The 20,610-nt window shown below is 39.4% G+C and overlaps 1 protein-coding gene across 2 annotated transcripts in view; it reads left to right on the top strand.

Annotated features, from left to right (window-relative positions):
- Window positions 1-12,339: 12,339 nt before the first annotated feature.
- The window catches only part of CENPF (centromere protein F), a 35,115-nt gene continuing 26,844 nt past the window's right edge, over window positions 12,340-20,610 (top strand). For both annotated transcript variants that reach the window (XM_050972401.1, XM_018921273.3), the window contains exons 1-6: window positions 12,340-12,475; window positions 12,947-13,149; window positions 14,472-14,668; window positions 15,979-16,094; window positions 17,118-17,209; window positions 19,567-19,834. In XM_050972401.1, coding sequence (XP_050828358.1) covers window positions 12,988-13,149; window positions 14,472-14,668; window positions 15,979-16,094; window positions 17,118-17,209; window positions 19,567-19,834 — 835 coding nt within the window. In that variant the 5' untranslated portion in view covers window positions 12,340-12,475; window positions 12,947-12,987. The remainder of the gene's footprint in view (window positions 12,476-12,946; window positions 13,150-14,471; window positions 14,669-15,978; window positions 16,095-17,117; window positions 17,210-19,566; window positions 19,835-20,610) is intronic.

Below are 20,610 nucleotides of genomic sequence, written 5' to 3'. Positions count from 1 at the left end.
CACCGGCGCTACGGAGGGAGAGCGGCTCCCGCCGCCCCGGCCCGGCCACCGCGGGGAACTTCGGCGGGGCGGCCGGGAGGGCGCTGCGGCCGCCGGTGGCGGCGCGGAGGGCCGGGCGCCCTGAGCTCCTGCTGCCGGCCGCGGGGTGCGGGAAGGAGGGAGGTAGGGCGGGAGGGAGGAGACTGGTGTCCCGCGGGGGCGAGTGGGGCCGGCGGGCGGGCGAGCTGGAGGCGGCGGGGCCGGGGCCGGGCTGGGGCGGCGCGGGGAGTCACGGCCCAGGAATGCCAGGAATGTGGGGCGGCCGCTGCGGCCGCGAGGCCCGGAGACGTCGGGGACGCGACTTGGGATTTCTTTTCTCTTTCTCCTTCTTTCTTTCTTTTCTTTCTTTTCTTTTTTTTTCTTTTTAACTCTTACCCCCTCCCCAAGGAAGGCGGAGGAGGGTTGAAACCCACCCCGCGGAGGAGGGAAAAGGAGGGAGGAAGAGGAGGGCGCAGGCTCCTGCCAATCCAGCGGGTGCCGGCGGCGGCTCTCCCAAGGAGGGCAGAGCTGCCAGGTGCCGGTGCCGGCCTCTTCCCGGCCCTCCTGCATGTGGGGCTACATGCACGTGTTGGCCCAGCCCGCCCGGGAGCTCCCGGGGAGCTGGGGGAGCACCCCCAGACAGACTTTGGGAATGGGCGGACAGGGAGCTGAGACTGGCTCTGCACGCGTTGGCCTGGAAGCTCTTGTGATCCTCCTTCCAGCCCTCCCGTACGAAGGCGCGGTGCCGCCCTGCTTCTCTGTAACCACTTTGCTCTTCTTTAACCCCCTGTCCATCTCCTGCAGCTTTGCGTGACATCATCGTTTCTCTCCATTCCTCCCTGTGTTTGCTTCTGCTCTTCCCATCTCAGCCTTTTCGGTCTCCTGCTTACTGTGTGACCCTCACTTGTAGAAGTGTGCTTACCCCTGCTCTTCCAGCTGCACAGAGGGTAAAATACCCGTGATGGCAAAACACTCACGATGCCACCGTCATGCCTCTATGCTTTACGGGAAAGCAAGCAGGAGAAAACCTGAAGTTGGCCTAAAACGTGGTGGTTTGTAATTACACAAAATGCCCAGGACTTGGCAGATGTGGGAAGTCCCATCTGATGCCTGGTGCAAATGACAAAAGGAGCACGGAACGAACGTAGCACGCTGTAGGAATATTGTCAGGAAGGCTGAGGCTACCAACAGTGTTGAATATATCATACCAAATAAAGTAGGCTTAAGAGCAATGAGAATATTAGAAATTACGTGTAGATGTTCTTGTGCATCATAACCAATGGGCAATTTGCAAAATTATTTTTGCCTGAAAAACTACATTTATTTAAAATTATCCACTTTCCAAAAATAATCCACATTCTAGAAAGTGTGTGCAAATACCTCTGGTACCAATGGGCATCTACAGAAATGCCAAAGGCAGGTATCCCTTTAAAACAACTGTGACACTTTGAGAAAGTTAAGGACTCTTGCAAACAGGGGAAAATATTAAAAATAGTGATGAATCAGAATTGATACTATTTTGAAGTTGCTGTTACTATTTGTTTCTTGTACACCTTACTGAAGGAGTAAGTGAGCAGATTCACTGGAGTCAGGATTACTCAGATTATTAATGGTAAGAGGATCAGGAGCTGAGAGAAGGAGAAATAGCACAGATTCTTGATTTTGATAGATAAGTAATTGTATTTAAACACTGTACATGGAATCACAAGTCTATGCTTTACCTCTGGCATAATAATATTATAATTACATTTTGCAAGCACTTCTTTTCATCCGAGACTCTCAAGCATTTTACAAGCACCACACCTTAATGAAGTAAGTAATTATCCCCATTTTACATACAGCTACACTGAAGCACTAAGAAGTGACACCATTTAAGATTTAAACTTGAATTGTACTTGACCCTGTGTAAATACGAGAGCTTAGTGTAACAATCTAGAAAAAATATCAGGTGTCAGAATGAGATGATAAAATGGATCATGGAGCTGCTGTACTCTGAACTGATAGAGAAAAGGGATAACCTTACTGAGTAGAAAGTTACAAAAGAGAGTAGTACACATCAAAACTAGGATTTAACTTGTTTGATTGCTGTCCTGTCCTCCCCATGATGGGCCAGGTGTAAGGATGCTGTTCTTAACTCAGTAAATACTGACTTTTGCATCTGTGCCTCAAGGTGGTAAGCTGGCCCCCTAAAGCCTTTTAGTCGGATTCCTGGTTTGCAGCTGGTCTATTTCACTTTCTCAGGTCTCTCAGCATTTGAAATAAACTTGTTTAGAGAGCTTAACTGCAAAAGAAACAATGTTACAAGAATCACTGACACGCTGATGGATGGGAAGATTTCGGAGTGGGGGGGAGAGAGGGGAGATTAGCCATATCGGTCACACGCAAGATCAGGTCCCCTAGAAGAAATGAAAGTAACTAGAATAAATAAAATCATACTGCTTCTCAGCAAGAGTAAGGTCAGCTCAACAAACTCTGCAAATGAAAATGCATTGCAAATTTACCCCGCCAAGAGAACAATTCCCGAAACTGGGAATTGTGACAATCATTACTTTTCATGAGATTGCTTACTGCAGTGATTGATATCTGGATTAGACTTTCAGAGATTGTAGCAGTAGGTGCTTTAAAACACCAAACTTCCCAGACAGTTTAGCCAGTTGCTGCAAAGAGGTTTCCGTATGCAAATCTGCTGTGTTGGTGCTACCACAGTTTTCTAGGACTATTAAAACCTGCAATCTTTACGTATATCTTTGTTCCTCAAGAGCAGTCAGGAGTATATGAATTTGGGATTAAAACTAACTGTTCTTATCTGCTAGTTGGGGAGTTATTTAATAAAAGACTAAAACTAGCTTAGGTGTTACTTAAACTGTTTCAAGAATTCAAGGTAAAAAATTATTTTTATAAATTACAAAGATTACAAGATACAAATTATTGATTTGGTTCCAGATGCCTGTGCTGGTTCAAATTTGTCCAGCAAACTTTGATGGTTAATCTTGTACCAAGTCATATGTGAGCTGGATTAGGTTCTATCTTTCTATACTGCTAGGGAATTTTACAGCAATTTTTTTTTACCTGAAAACATGGCACCTCTAAATTATATTTAGAGATTTTATTGACTTGTTTTAAGATTTAGGGATTCTATCTCAAGAATATTTCCTGTGCTCTGGTATACTTAAATTTTTACACTGGATCTTGTACAGTATCACCAGGATCATCTTATTAAGTGCTCTACAAAATAGAATAAATATCTAAATAACATACAAATAAAAACCTCTCAACAAATGGGAAATAGCTCACTGACATAGGACTGTACCTCAGTTACCTTAGCTACCAGTTTTTTGGCTGATGTTGGGCATGTAGTAGCACATCCCTGTGTCTGTTTTCTTGTCTGAAAACTGAGATTATGATAGTATCTTAAGAAGGTGCTTTTTTGATTTCCAGATGAAAGAAACATATAGGAGAGAGACCTTTTTTTTTTTTTTAAACCCAAATTTTGGATTAGGTAGGCCTGAATGTTTTCTCAAACCCTCTTAAAAATAAAGACCAACACCACTCAGCTTGATCAAATGGTTAACTATCAGCAGAGAAAAATTGACTTTATCTATGTCAAAATATAGGAGACATTTGTTATGAAACTGTGCAAGGAATTTTGAAGTGGCTTAGCACCTTGATAGCAAAACCTGTATTAAACATATTTTGAGTCTGTTAAAGAATCTTGTTATAACATGGAAAAATCTCAGTCCTTGTTGGTTGGTGAAACCATGTCATAACCTGTTTCATACAAAACTGTCTTTAAAATGTGCTTAAGCAACAGCTGGTGGTTTCTCCAGTGAACAGTAGATGATGTTTAATTAGCTTTACAGTCATCTACATTACAATCAAATCAAAGAATGCAGTTGCAACACATTCCCGATTTGTATTGTAAATGTGACCTTAACTGTGTTCCTAAAATCTCTGTCATGTGCTACAGCTGGGTACACTGGCCTGATTGTAATGTAAGCAGAAATTTAGTGCACTAGCAGAAATTGCCATTTCTAAAATCATATTAGTTCTTTATAAATTGATACTTTAAATGTTTGAAGCTCACCACAAAAACAAAAAAAAAAAAAACCAAAAAAGACTTCTCTAGTATTCAGTGCTCTCATTAATTACTCCATTTAATAGTGCTTCTCAAAATCATCTCTTAGAAAAGGAATTTGGATTACACAACCTTGGAAAAAAAACCTGTTGCCACCAAGCATGAGCTAACATGTTATAATACTCTATGGCTTATCACAACTAAGCCAGCACCCAGTCTTGTAGTAAGTCTTGGTTGATTATCTGTGCAAATAAACTACGCTGTGTTGAATATTCTAGTTTCCTTAGGGTTGTATTCTGCCTGAGGACTTGTTTAATACCATGTCTCTTTTCAGGTCTCCAGTGATGGCAGTAAAACAAAAAACTTTTTAGTATTTATGAATAAAGTAATGAATTTTTGATTCCATGATTTCCAGTACTCCAAAGGGGTCTGGGACGATAAATGTACCTTACTATGCAACTGTTACTGCTGCCCAATGACAGAATGAATAACATTTTTACAGTTTTTGTGGATTACCAATTTGGATATTTTTGAATGTACCATTTAGCATGGTATTAGGTCTTCAAATTTCTTAAAACAATGGCCTCTTGAAAAAAAAAAGAAAAACAACAAAAAACCAACCCAACCCAAACAAAAAAAAAAAATTACTAGCTTTTAGCAGAACTTAGTTTTCAGCTTGTCTTGAAATCAGTATACACCACTGATTTGTAGATGCTTTAGTGACTGCCCACTTCTGATAATCTTCATGCATCTCAGCGTGGATTTATGTGTCTGACTGATTCTTGAGAAAGAAAAGAGCTAATGTCATAATCTAAAATGTGGGTTTGGGACTGTCACAGACCTGTGTAACTTGAATTGAGCCATTAATATTTGCTTGTCTCTGTGTTAAATGGGTCTAAGACCATGCTTGGATATGAGAGAACTCTGAAACTCCAGATTTTGAAGTTTTCTGAAATGATTTTCTGAAGTACACTGTAAAAGAATAAAACCTCGGCTAGATGCGTCTCAGCTTTTTGGAATCTGTATATTGTTTCTAAAAAAGCTCTGATTCTTATTCTCACTTTTAGCCAAAACAGAGAACTTGCTCTGAGTTAGAGCAGTTTGGGATGCTGAGAGGTGCATATATAAATATTATTGTCTATGCTGACTGTCATTTACATGATAAGCTAGATGCTCTGGAAATACTTGAAATACATTAAAAAAATTCCTGGAAAGGATTAATACAAAAATAGCATAGGAAATATCAATAAAACTGTTGACATTTAGACTTGGAAGAGGTGAGGAGATAAAATGATAACCAAAGTCATTAAGATGTAGAGAGCAGTTGTTTCCTCCTTCCATACTTAGTCTGTTGGATCATTTCAGTTAATGGCTTGTAAACTATGGCTGTTTGAAATGGGTTTCCTACTGCAATTACTTGGGTGACTGAAAACTGACTGTAGAGCTTACCTGTAACAATAGCAGAACTAATGTTGGGGTGGTTATGGTAAGGTAGGATAAGGAAGTGTACTTTTGTCTTAAATAAACAAACTTTTCACAGAGAAACACTGGAAGATTTTAGAGACAACATTAAGATAGGTAGAGACTAATAAGCGATTTGATTACTTTGTCATGAATGGTGTAAGGGATGTTCTTAATGATCTCACTGTCTAATAAATTGTTTGACCAATAACTGAATACAACACAAAGCAAGTATAGATTGTCAGATAAGTACTTGCATTAAATATATGTATACATATAAATTTTTATATATATATGTGTGTGTATATATATATATATATATATATATATATATATAACAAATATATGTGTATAATAAATAACAGTGCAATTTCCTCACAATGAATTCTTAATTGTCAGAAGACCAATATTTCAGCTTAGATCCTGGGTTTCAGGCTGCAGACCCACTGTGGACTTAAAGCCCTCTGTCAGTGGCCAGGTTAAGTCAGATGGCAAGCAGTCAGCAGGACTGAAATGAGGTAAAGACTTAACCTTTTAACAGGGATAATGATGAGTGGAAAGGCTTGTCTGAGTCTTGCAGTGAGCAAGAAGTGGAAGCTGAACAGGAGATACCGACAGATAAGCCATCTGATATATGAAAGAATTCAGTGTGCTGAACATGTCCTTTAGTGTTCTGGGGACTCCTGTCAAGCATGAGGGAAAGGTATTCTTTCCAGGATGATCTAGTGGTGTGCCCAAGCAGGTGGAACGCCATGGAGAAGAGTATCCTGAGAGAATTACCTGGGCTCAAGGTAACCTATACAGATTCAAATAGAAGACAGTCCCATGTAAATTCAGATGAGATCCATTGTACACAGTCCATGAGGCAGAAGTTTGTACACAGCTGCCTTTATCCACTTCTGGGGGGAAAAACCCCAAAATCTCCCCCCACCCCAACCCCCCACCAAAACCCCTGTCTGCAGGTTTGGCTTGGTTTGGCTTATTTTTTTGGGGGGTTTTTTTTGGTTTTTTTTTTTTTTTTCAGAAAAGTCTATATTGTTTTTGTTTTAGAAGCCTCATTTATGTGTGTGGGCACCGCCTCAGTTTCTGTGAATGACGTGTGCAAATGCAGAGACCCACTGTGCAAGTATTTCAGAAGGTAACACCCATTTGTCAACAGTCAGTCAGGGTCATGTTTTGCCAGAAGGAAAAATCATGCCAAACACAGTCTTGGTTGGTGTAATTTATTTAAGGGTGAAAGAAGCGGAAATTTGGAGTTTCTTTAAATTATGCAATACTGTGTATTGTGAGGTGAAAGTGATTACTGACAGAACTGGTGTTTCCAAAGGGTATGGATTTTGTATCTTTCCTAGGCAATGTGGATGTTCAAAAAATAATAGACACACAAATCAACTTCCATGACAAAATGCTGAAATTTGGGCCAGTGATTAGAAAGCAACAAAACTTGAATTCTTATGTGCATCCCAGATCATAACAAAGGAGAAACAAAGTATGAGCTCCAGAGTTTAATTTTGGTAGTTCATATGAAGGGGATGTTCAAACTGAATATTAAGCATAGCAAAAGCAGCTATGACAAATGATCAAGAACCTAGAACAGAGAAGCCAACAAAGAAGCAAAACTCAGACTTTCAAAGGGAATCATGCAGATATCATGGCTGGGTACCACTGGGAGAGATGGCCTTAGAGGAAAAGGGAAATTAAAAAGTAGTGAAAAAGAAAAGTTAATAAAGTAGGTAAAGGAGATAGAGGGAGAAAATTATTGAATGTAAGCCAAAGAAGAAACAAACCTTAGGGAGGTCTGACAAGAAATAGCTGGCATTTTCTAAATTCCCCATTTTAAAAGGTGGTAGAAAAGGTGGCAGGAGTCAGAGATGGCTATAAAAAAGTACATGCCTTTTAGTTTATATGTAGTACACTTCTCTCTTAACTGCTTTTCTCTCTGGTTAGAAGAGGATGATATTCACAGTAGATGTACTTGTGTGTGGTTAAGCATACAGTTCTAACACAAATGGGGCCCAAGGAGATGCAAGCTATAGATCCATGAAAGTTAGGGAAGATTGGACCACAAAGGATACTTGTTCCCATCTTACCAAATGCCCTTTGAAATCTGATAACTCATTGCCCATAAGATATAACAGTGTTTGATAGTATAATGAAAGTATTTTTGTGTTAACATATGTAGTGTGAAATATTTGCTTGCTATTGTCGTTTCTGGTTGGTAACAGAACTATAAAGAGAGGGAAATCACCATTAAAGTAAAAAAGTGTTCCAATCTTATTTACAGCTTAGTAACTGGTAATTTGAAGCCCTCAACAATACAGACTTGATGTGTCAGATCATAATGTAATTGCTGTAATTATTTATAATTTTCTTCACTGTACATCAGCCCTTTAAGCATTATGCTAATGGCTGTATTCATAGAGTTTGAAAATAATGTTTTTAGAAAAGGAAAGAAAGACATGAATACTTTTTCACTTCTGTTACTATTGCTATAGTTGCAAACCCATCTTCAGGTAGGAGGGTGTGTTCACTTACATAAAAAACATTTCATTTTAGACGTCTGCTTTCTTCCCCCACCTTTCCAATATACTAACAAGCATGAAACAAGTAACATTTACATTCAAAATTAACATTTACAAACATCAACTAACAAGCACCCTGGTTTTCAATCTTTTATATGTTTAAATATTTTCTCTTTTTTATTGTAGTAGGTCTGTCTTTGTAACTGCTCAGCAGCTTTAAATCCAGTGGTTAACACTTACCCAGAAGTTTGTAGATTATTAAAAAAATCACAGTAATACTGCACTGCATGTAAAGGTCAGAGAATACTTTCCTGTGATTAAAATTATTCAGAGTAATTGTCCTAATATATCAGGGACTTAATTGAAAGCAGGAGCTGTAAGATAGTTTTATCCCTGTAAAACACGCTGGTTATAAAACCCAATAATTCATTTATTGTGTAAAGTTTTCTTACTAACATTTGTGACAGATAGGTGTTATGGATTAGAGCACAGGTACTTAAGGTCTTGTATGATTTTTAAACTCATTCGAGCTGGTGTCCCCACAGCCCTCTTCACTCTCTCCTGCATATCCCTGCTCCACCTGCTGAGCTGGAACAGGCATTTATCCTACCCCACAACATAGAAGTTTGCAGCCCAATGAATATATGTACATGCTGATTCTACCAGAAAGGTCTTTGCTTAACATAATACCCCTTACCTGTTTAACCTTCTCACCTGGCAGTTCAGATCAGCACCAAAGTTGTCACAAAGGAGCAGTGGCAAGGTGGGGGACAGAAGGGAGGTTGGTTGTTTGGCAACATTGACTGGAGGTGTTCTAAACTGTCAGAAGCCACAGCTGTGGGTCCCTGTCCAGCACCTGCATGTGATTCACTGTGTCACCTTAGACAAGCCAGGTAACCTCAGTCACCTTCTCAGTACTAGGAAACCTCCCCACTGGTAGGCTGTAGGCTACAGCCAGTGTGATCCCAAACAATAGAGCAACTGTAGGTATTTGATCCACTAATACATTCATCCAATTGACCCTAGCGCAGGTGTAGGCATTGGCACTTCAGTAGCAGTTTCAATTGGCCCACAAAAATACTGTAATACTCACTAGAGAAACAGCCCATCTCCACTGGGAACAGAGTTACAATATGTCATATACTGTGGTCCCTGATTTTGTTAATAAACTGTGAAAAAAGATTGTGCAAGTCACAGCAACTGTTTTTAAGAGCAAAAGGCAGTTGAGAAATTGAGGGTGTAAGGTTCTCTATGCATCCCAATGGCATCCACCTTAACATTCATTCTGTTCCCCAAACAAGCTATCCGTTCTGTGAAAAACCATGCGAAGAGTAGGGAATCTGAGGGTGTACAAACAACCAAACATTGTATCCTACAACAGTAGCTCACTGGTTCTATAACTGCAGACTTAACTGTGCAGCTGCAGTACTGACACCTAAACTGCCTCCGTCTTCTCAGTTACTTTCCTGCATTAGCAGAGATGGGGAATTTTGTTTTGCAGAGGCAAGAGGCATCACTTAGTACAGGGTGGGGTTTGGGTGAGGCTAAGGAAAATGTTCTATTTTCTCTTTCACACCCAGCTTGCAGAGTGTCTGCCTCTGGTGCCTCCACAAGGAAGCTGGGAAGGTGGAACCCCATCAGACAGAGAGTACCCAGCCCATTTACCTCTTTCCCTGGGTGAATGGGATTGCTCCAGCTCCTCAAGTGCTCTTTGATGTGCATATGTATTTATGTATAGACTTACATGAATTTGGCCTTTCCTGATGGATTCTGAGTCCAGTGAGGAAGAATATGCAGGAGAAGCTCCATCTGGTTTCCACTTCTTGTTTTATTCAAGAATGGAGAGATTTTCTCATCACAACTTCTTTTCCTTTCTTTTCCTTCCAGTTTTGTTCCATCACATGTTCTGACATAAGCTGTAGCAATACAAATTTTACCTTTAGTGGTTTTTGTATTCTACTTACTGTTCTGGACCCTTACTAAAAATTGCAATAAGGATTGCAGGTGAGAAAACATAAATGGTGATGTTTGGCATTTGGCAAAAACTGAATGGAATTTCAAGGACAGAGAAAAGCCATTTCACAAGACTTGAGGTAGTCTTTGCTCAAAATCATGGGGAACTCTAACACAGGGGATTTTGAGAGCCTCTTAGAAAGACCTAAAGAATTCAAGCCAGTAGAGAATAATGAAAATAATTACAAGTGTTAGACAAACTGATGGTTATTATTAAGATCATTTATAAATTATTATTTTTTCAGAGTATTTGATCTTATGTATCTCATAATTCAATCTTACATTTACTAATAATTTTATTCTTATATTTACTTCTGGCAATTAATGTCTTGACACCTATGAAGGTATTATGCAGAAAAGTTGATGTGACAAAAGAAAAAACAAGTTTATGTACTCTTTACAAGTCTTTTTATCTTTCATGATAATTAGTTAATTCCTGCAATAGTTACATAAAGGTTTTCAAATATGAAAGAATTAATTTGTAAATCATTAACCCAGTACAAACCTGACCATTCTCAGAAATCAGATTCAGAAAAGATGTTTTCTCATATTTAAGTTGCCAACAGTGGTCAGGTTCCCTTCCTTTAGCCTCAGTTATCCAGATATTAATCAGACTGCATCTTAACTCTGCACAGAGCAGCTGATTTTTCATTTTTCATGTCTTGTAAGAACACTGGAGGCTGTCTCTACTCACTCATCCTCTTCTGCGAAATATGCCACCAGTCATGGAAGTTGAAGCTGTTTCACTGAAGTTTTCCCTGAGGGATTCATCATGATGAACTAGATTAAATGCTAGAGCTCCATGTCCATCAGTAGTCCCACTGTAATATCATGAAAATGAAAACTCTTCAACTTCTACAATTGATTAAGTAGCAGTTTTTTATGTCCAATGGGAAACACTGAAAGTAGAATATAATGAGTATTTTATTCTTACAGAACATTTGCCCATTGTCCACCACACAGAGGATCCCCTTCACTTCAGACTGGTTCTCAGCTTACATTAATTATTTGACAGTACTAATTTCATTACTTATTTGGCAGTGTGTGAGGATTTTCCACTCTTCTAAAGTAGTGCCTGCTGTTCTGTGCTGCTCCCCCAGGAACACCTGCATAAAGTTCGCCGTGGAAATTTCTAGCCTGTCTGGTTGTTTTGGGTTTTTTAAATCATTATTTCTGAAGAGGTATTTGTGATGGATCAGTTCCATCACTGCAATGGCTTGTTTTGTTCATGAGACAGTTTGGAGATTTTTTGACAACGTGCTGGTGAGTTTGTTGTGCTGTGTTTATTTATATTATTTATAATCAGAGCTATCACCAGCTGACTGGTGAGCTGTTTAACTTCTCACGGAAGATTTGTTTAACTCGATTTCCTAAACATGATTAAAAGAACAGTGCTCGAGTAAATATTCTCAGAGCGATTATGAGAGGCAGAACATTTAAATAGGTAAAATGACAATCAGATCATAGAATCACAAGTCACGGATTCTGACTTGTGGAACCTTGCGCTTCAAATCCAAAACTCACCTCAGGGAGAGGAATACCAGGGGGTTTGAAAAACCAGTCACGGGTACCCAGGGAGGTTCACAGGAGCCCTAGAATCCTTCAGCCTTCACAGTTGCCATGTCCATTCTATTCTCTGTGTTAGATCATACTCACAAACTATTTTGATTGACTTTGTATTTCTGGGCAGAAAACGTGTAATATTGGGCTACATTGCCTCCCTCGCCTCAAAAAAAAAACTAAAGAAAAAACGAACCCCAATCCTCGGGAGCAGAACTGAATACGAAAGCACATCGGGATCCTGCTGTTGATCTTTCCCAGTGAACGGGTGACGACCGCGACAGCATGTTGTCGTTCATTTTCTCAAAACTCAAGTTCTCTTTGGGGTCGGAAAGGTGGGTTTGGATAAAGATGTGACACCCCCGTTACACCCCACAACCACCGCTTCCATCCCCATCCCTTTGCCCACCCTCATCCCACCCTCATTCCCTTCCCGCCCCGCCGCTCGCCCCGCCCGACTGCGGGCACCGCACCGCCCCGCCCAGCTGAGGGCAACGGCCTCGGGGCCACGGCGCGCCTGCGCAGCTGCCTCCAATGGAGTTTGAACGCTTCCGAACCAGCCACTCAGGAAGGCGGGCGGCGCAACGCTGCGCTTCCATTGGCCGCAGGGCCGCGGCCGCGTGGCGAGCGGCGTGGTGAGCGGGCCAATCAGCGCGCGGTGCCGCGGCATGGCGGGGGTGGGCGCAAACGGCCGCGGGGTGGCGGCGCTGGGTTTGAGTGGCGGCGGGAGCGCGGCCGCTGTGAGGGCTGCGGGCGCCGCGGGTCTGTGGCGGCAGCGGTCGACGGGCTCGAGTCGCTGTCGGCGGGCTCCGGTCGGCGCTTAACAGTGAGTGAGCGGTCGGGCGCGGGGCTGACTGTGGCAGGCAGCCGCCCTGTTCTGTGAGGGCTCTCTCGGCCTGTTGGTCACTAATTTTAGGTATTCTGAGATACCCCGAGCTCAGCCGCGCTGCTTTGAAAGTAAATAACGAAGCGTTGTTGGGGCATCCTACGGAGCCCTTTGTTTTGGCAAGGAGACGCCCCCTGAGGTAGAGCTGTCAAATGCAGGTCTAAGAGTATAAACCCTGTTGTTGCCAGGAGATTCCTTACAGCGAGGTTTTATGATCTGCTCTTAACTGCATACAAGTGTGTCAAAGTAGGACTTAATGTTTTAAGGTGCTGCTTGGTGTTTAGATCAGGTAGCCTGTAAGGTTATGGAATGCTGTATTCTAATTGCTGCTGAGCTTAAAAGATGCAACTTTAAAAGGGATGCTTACTTCACCTCTGGGAAGGTCTCATTGTGCTTGTCTTTGTGTTTCAGGCATAATACTCCATTCTATGTGAAACAAGAATCTGGCCAGCATGAGCTGGGCTGTGGAGGAATGGAAAGAGGGCCTGTCCCCCAGAGTCCTGCAGAAGATCCATGAGCTGGAAAGTCAAGTGGATAAGTTTAAAAAGGAGCGTCAGCAAAGGCAATACCAGCTAGAGACTTTAGAGGCAGCGTTGCAGAAACAGAAGCAGAAGGTAACCCAAAATGCCATTCTTCATGCCAAACACTGTCATAACAGTTTGTTTTCTGGTAGTTGTTGTTAGGGAATGGGTTAGTGTTTTGCTTCTTCTCCCTGACTGAAAGGAAAGGTAACACAGAATTACAGACTGTCTATCTTCATCTTACTTAATACTCATCATGTTCCTCCCTCTGTTTAGTTCTTTTTGGTTGTTAATATAATTCCTGCTTCCTATCTGTTTGGCATGATTGTCCATTTCTAGTTATTTATGTGTATTTTGCATTTTCTCTACAGCTCTTTATGGTTAAGAAAACAAGCGTTTTATTGTTATACTTGTTAAAATCCATGATAAGGACTGAGCCTATTTTATATACTAGAGCTGCACAGTTGGCATCCTGCTTACAGATACCTATAATCTTAGTTCGTGTTTTTCCTTAGTTTTTTCCTTGTAGATACTGGGGATTTGGTGTTCCTTTTCGTTTCTTGGGCTGTAATTTTACACCTCATCTAACTCTACCCTGTCAGCTCTGTAACCAAGGGACTAAAGACCTGATTGGTCAGGGTCCTGCCATGTTTCAGGTCAGCAGTGACCCATTTGGTTCAATTTTGTTTTGTATTCTTTGACTACAGCTCAGAGACAATTTACAAAGGTTGCTTGTTATTCCCTTTAGATTGCTACAACTTTCTAGAAAACCTTTAGCCTAGCAGTTTCCTTTGAGTTGTTCCTCCTGAGTTTCCAGGAAATTGTTTCAGCCATTTCAAGGAACAGCTGTGGTCCCCAAACAAAAAGAAAGGGTGCTTTAAAACTCTCAGAAGCAGCAGGTAATACAATTGTCATTCAAAGAACAGCGCTGTGGCAAAGATGATGTTCCTCCAGGGAGGAGAAGGACATCTGTCCTGCCAGACCCTATCTTCAAAGCTGTGACCTTTACTAATTATTGTGCACACTTTGTACAGTGAGCCAATGTCTTCTGGCTGCTAAAGATAGGCTGGAAAGCTAAGTGAGATGATCAGTGAAGAATGTGGACTAATGAGGATTATTAGTATTTAGGGATTATTTAATTTTTTGAAGAGCTAATATCTCATCAATAAATAGAAACTGTTAATGTCACTGAGTTGAATTTTGGAAATGTGTGTTTTGTTCACACCCAGGAATATTTGAACAATGTGTGCATTTGAGGTTTTAGAGCTGTCAGGATTTTGAAGTGTTATGAAGAAAATAACAGCATTGTGCTGAACCCACCACAAACATATGAACTTTGTGTTACTAAAATAATAAATGCACCAGAGTATAGAGAGGAGTTGATAGCTTCAATAATGTCTCTGTCTTCCAACTAGGTCGAAAGTGAAAAAAATGAATCTGCACTACTCAAAAGAGAAAACCAGAGCCTGATGGAATTGTGTGATAATCTTGAGAAAGCAAAGCAGAAAATTTCACATGATCTTCAAGTAAAGGAATCTCAGGTCAACATTCAGTCAGGTCAGCTGAATTCCTGCAAGAAGGATATTGAAAGGCTAGAACAAGAACTGAAAAGGTGAGGACTTGCTGTATGTCTCTAACATATTTACGACACTTATTTCATAATTTTTTTCCTCATGCCTCATACATGTCCCATTAGAAGCAAATAAAGAAGCTGCATTGCTCTTTCAGTATTTCTTTTTTTTTTTCCTTTTTTTTCTCTTTGATTTTTGTGAAAACTAAAGAGAGCTGAGGTATTTGACTGCTGTGACAAATAATGCAACACAGTTTATGGCATGTAGAAATACCAACTTTGTGTAAGGAGTTGCTGAGATCCATCAGTGAGGAATCTAGTGAGATTCAACAGGGTTGGTAGAATCCCACTAATGTTCTCTGTATCTGCTGTCAAATGTTGGGACAGAGACTGTGAGCTGAGGATACATGTTCCATTTATCTATTCCCAAAATTAAGTCTGGTTTGCTGAGTTTTCCTTTCCCATTATATTATTTTATGTAACTGTTCATTACAACATATCAGTTACTGCATGTACCTCATTCTTGTGATTTTTGTTTGTGTTTTTGTATTGTCTGCCTTTTGATCATTTGCCACTTCATCCCAACTGATGGTCCTCTGGGAGAGGAGTTCTTGGCTTTGAGCTGTAAAAGAGAGAGAAAATAAAAAAGGCAAATGTGGAGTCACTGATGCAGTGGGCTACAGCCTGGGACTGTCATCAACCTGTGCTCCCTGAGCAGGACAAAAGTTACTGTATGGCCTCTGAACTAGTTATATGGTTTCTTTGGATGCCCTGATATCTTCAAGCTCATAAATTCCCTCAAATGGGTTATCTGCTGTGGTGTTTTGGGTAGTGGTGTAAATGGAACACGTGAAAAATACGCTGTTGACTGGAGAGTATTCCCTTGCATTTTGATGTTTTCTGCATACTTTTCTGAAGGTTTGCAGTATCAGAACATAACTGAAAGTTGTTTCCTGCCATAAAGATGATTTCTGAAGAGTAAGAATTTGATGTTTTCAGTGCTTACAGTTATTTGGGTGTGTTTAGCTGAACTACAGCTTCATACAGTTAAGACCTAAGTTCTAACAGAATTCCTTCTACTTGGGGTTTGATTTTGTTTTTCATCTGTGACTCCTGTGTAACTGATTAACTATGTTGAAACTCTAAATAAAATATGTCATTTATATTTTTGCGTTGCACCATGTAAAAATTTTCAGTGGATGTGTCTTGACTTGATCTCTAAACTAAGTCCTTAGAATGATATAATTTGTTAGTGTATGTCAAGCTGTTAAAAATAGCTATTTAACTTTTTAGTTTCCATTATTTTTCCTTAATTATTTATTAACTTATGCTGCTGCTTCTTTCCTAAACAGATGCAAATGTGAGCTTGAGAGAAGTCAGCAAACATTGACTGCAGGAGATGTATCATTCAGTGGCACTCCACAGAAAAGTTTTGCTGCTCCTTTAACACCAGTTCAAAGTAATAATGGTAAATGATTCTTTTCTTCATCCAGGACAGATAGTTGGCTTTTCTTGGAAGGCTGAGTATTTTAAACCCTACACTTGTACTGAGTTGCCTAGCCCCTCTTATGTAAGTTATGATGAAGGCATCTAATTTGTAGCACCCTAGGTTTCAATTTTCAAAATTATTAGTACAGATTGAACACATCACAAATATTACATTTTTTCAATGCTACATTGCTGGACATGGAATAGTAATAAAATATCCTTCAGTAGACTGCAACAATCTTTTGAATGCCTGTTCCTGGTGTCAGCTCTTCTCTTCCTGTTGTGGGGAGCAAATTTCTCCCTGTGCCACAGGTACGTTAACTAAAATGCAGTCAAAAGTTAAATGTGTTATTTATTTGGAAAGGATTATTTTTTTGCACAGACTGTTACTGTGCATGATAATCTACACAATTAATGCTCTGTATCCATTTCAAAGCATCCTGTCTATCTTCAAATTTGTGACATCAAAAATATTTAAAATATTTGAGTGAACTGGACAAATGACAGGAAGTTTCCTTAAATGGAAAATTCTGTGGTCAGATACTCTTATGCTCTTTGTTCTGAAAAACTTTGTGTTCAATATTTTATGTGTTACTTACTACTTTCAGTGCTGTGAACGAATGTTCTGTGAGTTTGGCATCTCAGTCTTACTCCAGTGGGAAACCTGAGATAATCTCTTACTCTTGTTCCTTTTACTTTCTTTTTGCATATTTGTAAAGGGGTGCAGTTAGTGGCAATGTCAAGCATTCCAATAAGCATGGCACTCCTGAAAGAGGGTTAAGATTAAAATAATTAAATTATTAAAAGACTAAAGTTTACCTAACGTTATTTAAAATTGTGTTCCTGGGGAGATATTTTCCTTTGAAATCTGTAGTCTTAAATTCATTAAGATAGTTGAATCCTAGAACATTTCAAGTCAGAAGGGACCCATAGGGGTAAGAACCTGGCTGGATTGGGTAAAAAACTGGTTGGACTAAGGCAGATATTCATCATGTCTTTGTAGATGCTAAGTTTGAAGAACTAGAAGAAAAATACAGGAAAAAAGTACAAGAAAATAAAGAGCTAGAGTTACAACTGAGAACCATCCAGCTTAAGGTAAGTATCTCTTAGGAATGGTTTGTGTGATATCCAAGAAAGTAACCACTGAGTGGACTTGGAAAATGAAATGGAAAACTACTGAAAAATATTATACATCACACAAAATATAATTTCAAAAGAAAAAGATAGAATTAATCTGTGTACTGCCATTCAGAAGTAGTCTTGGAGGATTCAGAAAAGCCATCCTCTTTAAATAGCAAAGGAAAGGAGGACATTAAAAATGAGAACACATCCTTCACAAACTGGAAGTCTCCTGCAAGCAAGGACAAGATAAACCAGTGTCAGTTATGCCAAGTTAAATACTATATGATAATAAAATAGCCTTGAAAAATATTGTGAGTAATAATTCACACCTAGAAAATAGAAACCCATAAATCTTTCAAACATATATGAAGGAGGAACAGTGTTAGCTAATCTCTGAGAACAAGAGGAATAAGGTGTGAAAGCCCTCAAGGAAAAAGCCATTGCAGAAAATGTGAAATAATTTTATCTTTGGTACTTACTGTGTAAAGGTTTAAAAACTTTTCTATATCAGAGCCTTTTTTTGAATCTGTGGCACAGCCTCAAATTGGAAATAAGAAGTAGTCTTAAATTAGATTGATAAAATGAATAGTTTTAAAATGAATAAAATTAATTAAAAAAAAAATCACCAGATAGAGAGAATATTTTCCCATTAATTGATAGGGCACTGCAGTGTGGGACTGTTTAATCACTGTGATGTGCAATGTTGCCTTATTCTTCTCTTGACACTGGAAGGGGACAAGGATGATGACATTAGAGAAAAACACTTACAATGCAGCTTCTTGGAAATACAGTTTAGTCAGGCCAACATTTTGTCCTGGGCAAACTGTTAGAAACATGACATGATATGTTTATTGAAGCATGTGTAGGCGTATAGAGAAAAGGTCAACATTTGCTGATAAAGGCAAATCATGCCTCATATTTCAGACCTTTTGGGGGTTTTCATTTAAGAACAAATCAGAAAATGCATGAGTCAAGTGCAACTCAGTGTAGTGTTGTTGGATATACAATGATGAAATGGAAAAAATTGGATAATGGGAGCCCTTGCAAATTTAAAGGAAAAGATTAGGTGCAGAGTGGCAAAAAGTGGTCCATTTTTACTGGGGAATGGTCAAGAGAGGAGCCTGAAAAGGCTTAGTAAAGACTCTTGTGCTATTCAGCATATTGATTAGTGTTCTGAAAAAGAATTGAATAATATGGTTGAAGACCACCCAATATTTTGTAACACTTGCAATAATTAGGATGGAGAGTAAAATTCAGCTTAAAAAGGAGCAGTGAAATAATACATCAGGAAAACATAATTTGAGAAAGGAACACCTGATATGTTCGGACTTGTAGTCTATGATTCCAGGAAGCATTTGTTTGTCCTTGTGGCTAGTTCTGGATTCAAGCTTTTGTCTCAGAAACTATAAATTTAAGAGGCATATAGGGGAAATGATTACTGCATGCATGATTAATTTTCTTTTCCTCTTTTTTAAGAAGTTATTTTACAGGATGGGACCCAGCATTCTGGACAATGTAATATATTTTTGGTCTTGGCACAGCTGTTCCTAGATAACAGCATATTCTCTGGTTTGACTGAGAAGTCACATTGGGTATTACATGGTTTAGGGATTTAGTTTAAGAAAAAGTAATTCAAATGAGCTGCATTCCAAAATCCAGTTAAAAAGGCAATAGGGGCTTTATTGTTTGAGGTTTTGTTTGTTTGGAGTTTTTTTTTCACTTAAGAAAGAGGATAAAAGTGTAATTTTTTTGCTCTGTTTAATTTTTCTGTGAGGAAATATTGAAAGTTTGTACCTGGCAGATTTTATTATAGCAATTTTGGAGTACACTGTTTATAAGCTTAAATAATTAAATGTGTTTTGAATTTACCTGTGGTTCTCCAGTAGAACAAAATGTTGGTCAAATATCAGATATGTTAATCTAGACTTCTCTATTTTTATTTTTTTTCTTTGTGACTTACTTGCCTTCACTTGCCTGTAAAAATGTAGGCTTTGATTTTAAAAAATGTTGGAATTTAAAAACTCCTCTTTAAAAAGACAGAAATTTATGTATGTTACTTATAAAGATACACAGGTCAAAATTATTTTTTTGATATCCTGGTTTGTATTTATAAGTAGCAGCTATGCTTGGAATCTCGGGCTGAAGTTATTTAATTTACATAGCATAAAAAATAATTACATGTATCAGGGCTTTGCGCTGGTGGGTGCTATGATGTTATAACTATGTGGAATGATGATGACCTATTAGCTATTAATGTTAAATTAGTTATTTTGTTTTATGTTGGATAAGAAACTGTGTAACAGTACATCCTTTTCTTTCTTTGGACACAGAAAATAAACCAGCCTCATCCTCAAAGCTCTTGGAGTCACAGAGAGATTGCTCGGCATCAGGCTTCCTCATCTGTGTTTTCATGGCAACAGGAAAAGACACCTTCTAGAAACCCAGAAACACCTGCAAGGGGAAGTTCTGCAGCATCCTCCTTTCCTTGGGATAAAGAAACAAATTCAAGTATTCTGTCAGAGAAGAACGAGTTTGACAACAGCTTTGCAGAGAACTCCAATTCCTCCCTCATGATCCAGCTAAGAGCACAGAACCAAGGTATCTGATGCATTTCTTTAAGACCCAGAGGCAGTCCCCTGTATGGTTTCATGAAAGCTGGTGTGCAGATAGGAGCAGGCTATTGAAATTTGTGCTTTAGCAAGGAAAAGAGAAAGATACTTGCTGTTGCCTTTGTCAGCTGGCCCTGTTGGCTGCTGGTGTATTTTCAGTGATCAGCCATACACAGAGATTACCTACAAGCTGTGGTATCTTTTACATAAGGGGTATGAGAATTAGAATGGAGCAGTTTGTATTTTTGGGCTGCTTAGGGGACATCTTCTAAAAGGAAAAATGCCTCTTTCAATTAATCCCATTGGTCCTTGAACAATCTTCTTAAAGCAGCTAAAAAAACTCTTCAGGATTTCATTGCATCTCACTAAATTCAATTATATTTTTTCCTTATTTTTCTATGCTATTGATACTTTTGACTAAGCAATACTGTCTCAAAAATTTGATGATTGATGCTTAGTGCATACCTGAGTTGGTCCATGATGGATGCTACTGGAAGCACAAAATGAATTACAATCAAAACCCAAGAGATGGTCTTGTATTGCACATACTGACATAAGGAAATAATCATTCCTGATACCTCATAGTTTTGAGAAAGGAAATAGCTGGTTTATTGTGGATTTGTTGAGCATTCACTTGAGCCTGCTATTTGTACCTTTTGGACAGCTTTTCCACTGTTTTAAAAGTCCCCAAATTCTCCAAACTCTTCATTTAAATACTTCACATACAGCTTCAATTTTGGTGGCTTTTTCAACAATACAAATTCA

This window comes from Serinus canaria, chromosome 3 (assembly GCF_022539315.1).
Source record: "Serinus canaria isolate serCan28SL12 chromosome 3, serCan2020, whole genome shotgun sequence".
In the NCBI taxonomy this organism is placed as follows: domain Eukaryota; kingdom Metazoa; phylum Chordata; class Aves; order Passeriformes; family Fringillidae; genus Serinus; species Serinus canaria.
This window is presented reverse-complemented; position numbering and strand designations above follow the sequence as displayed.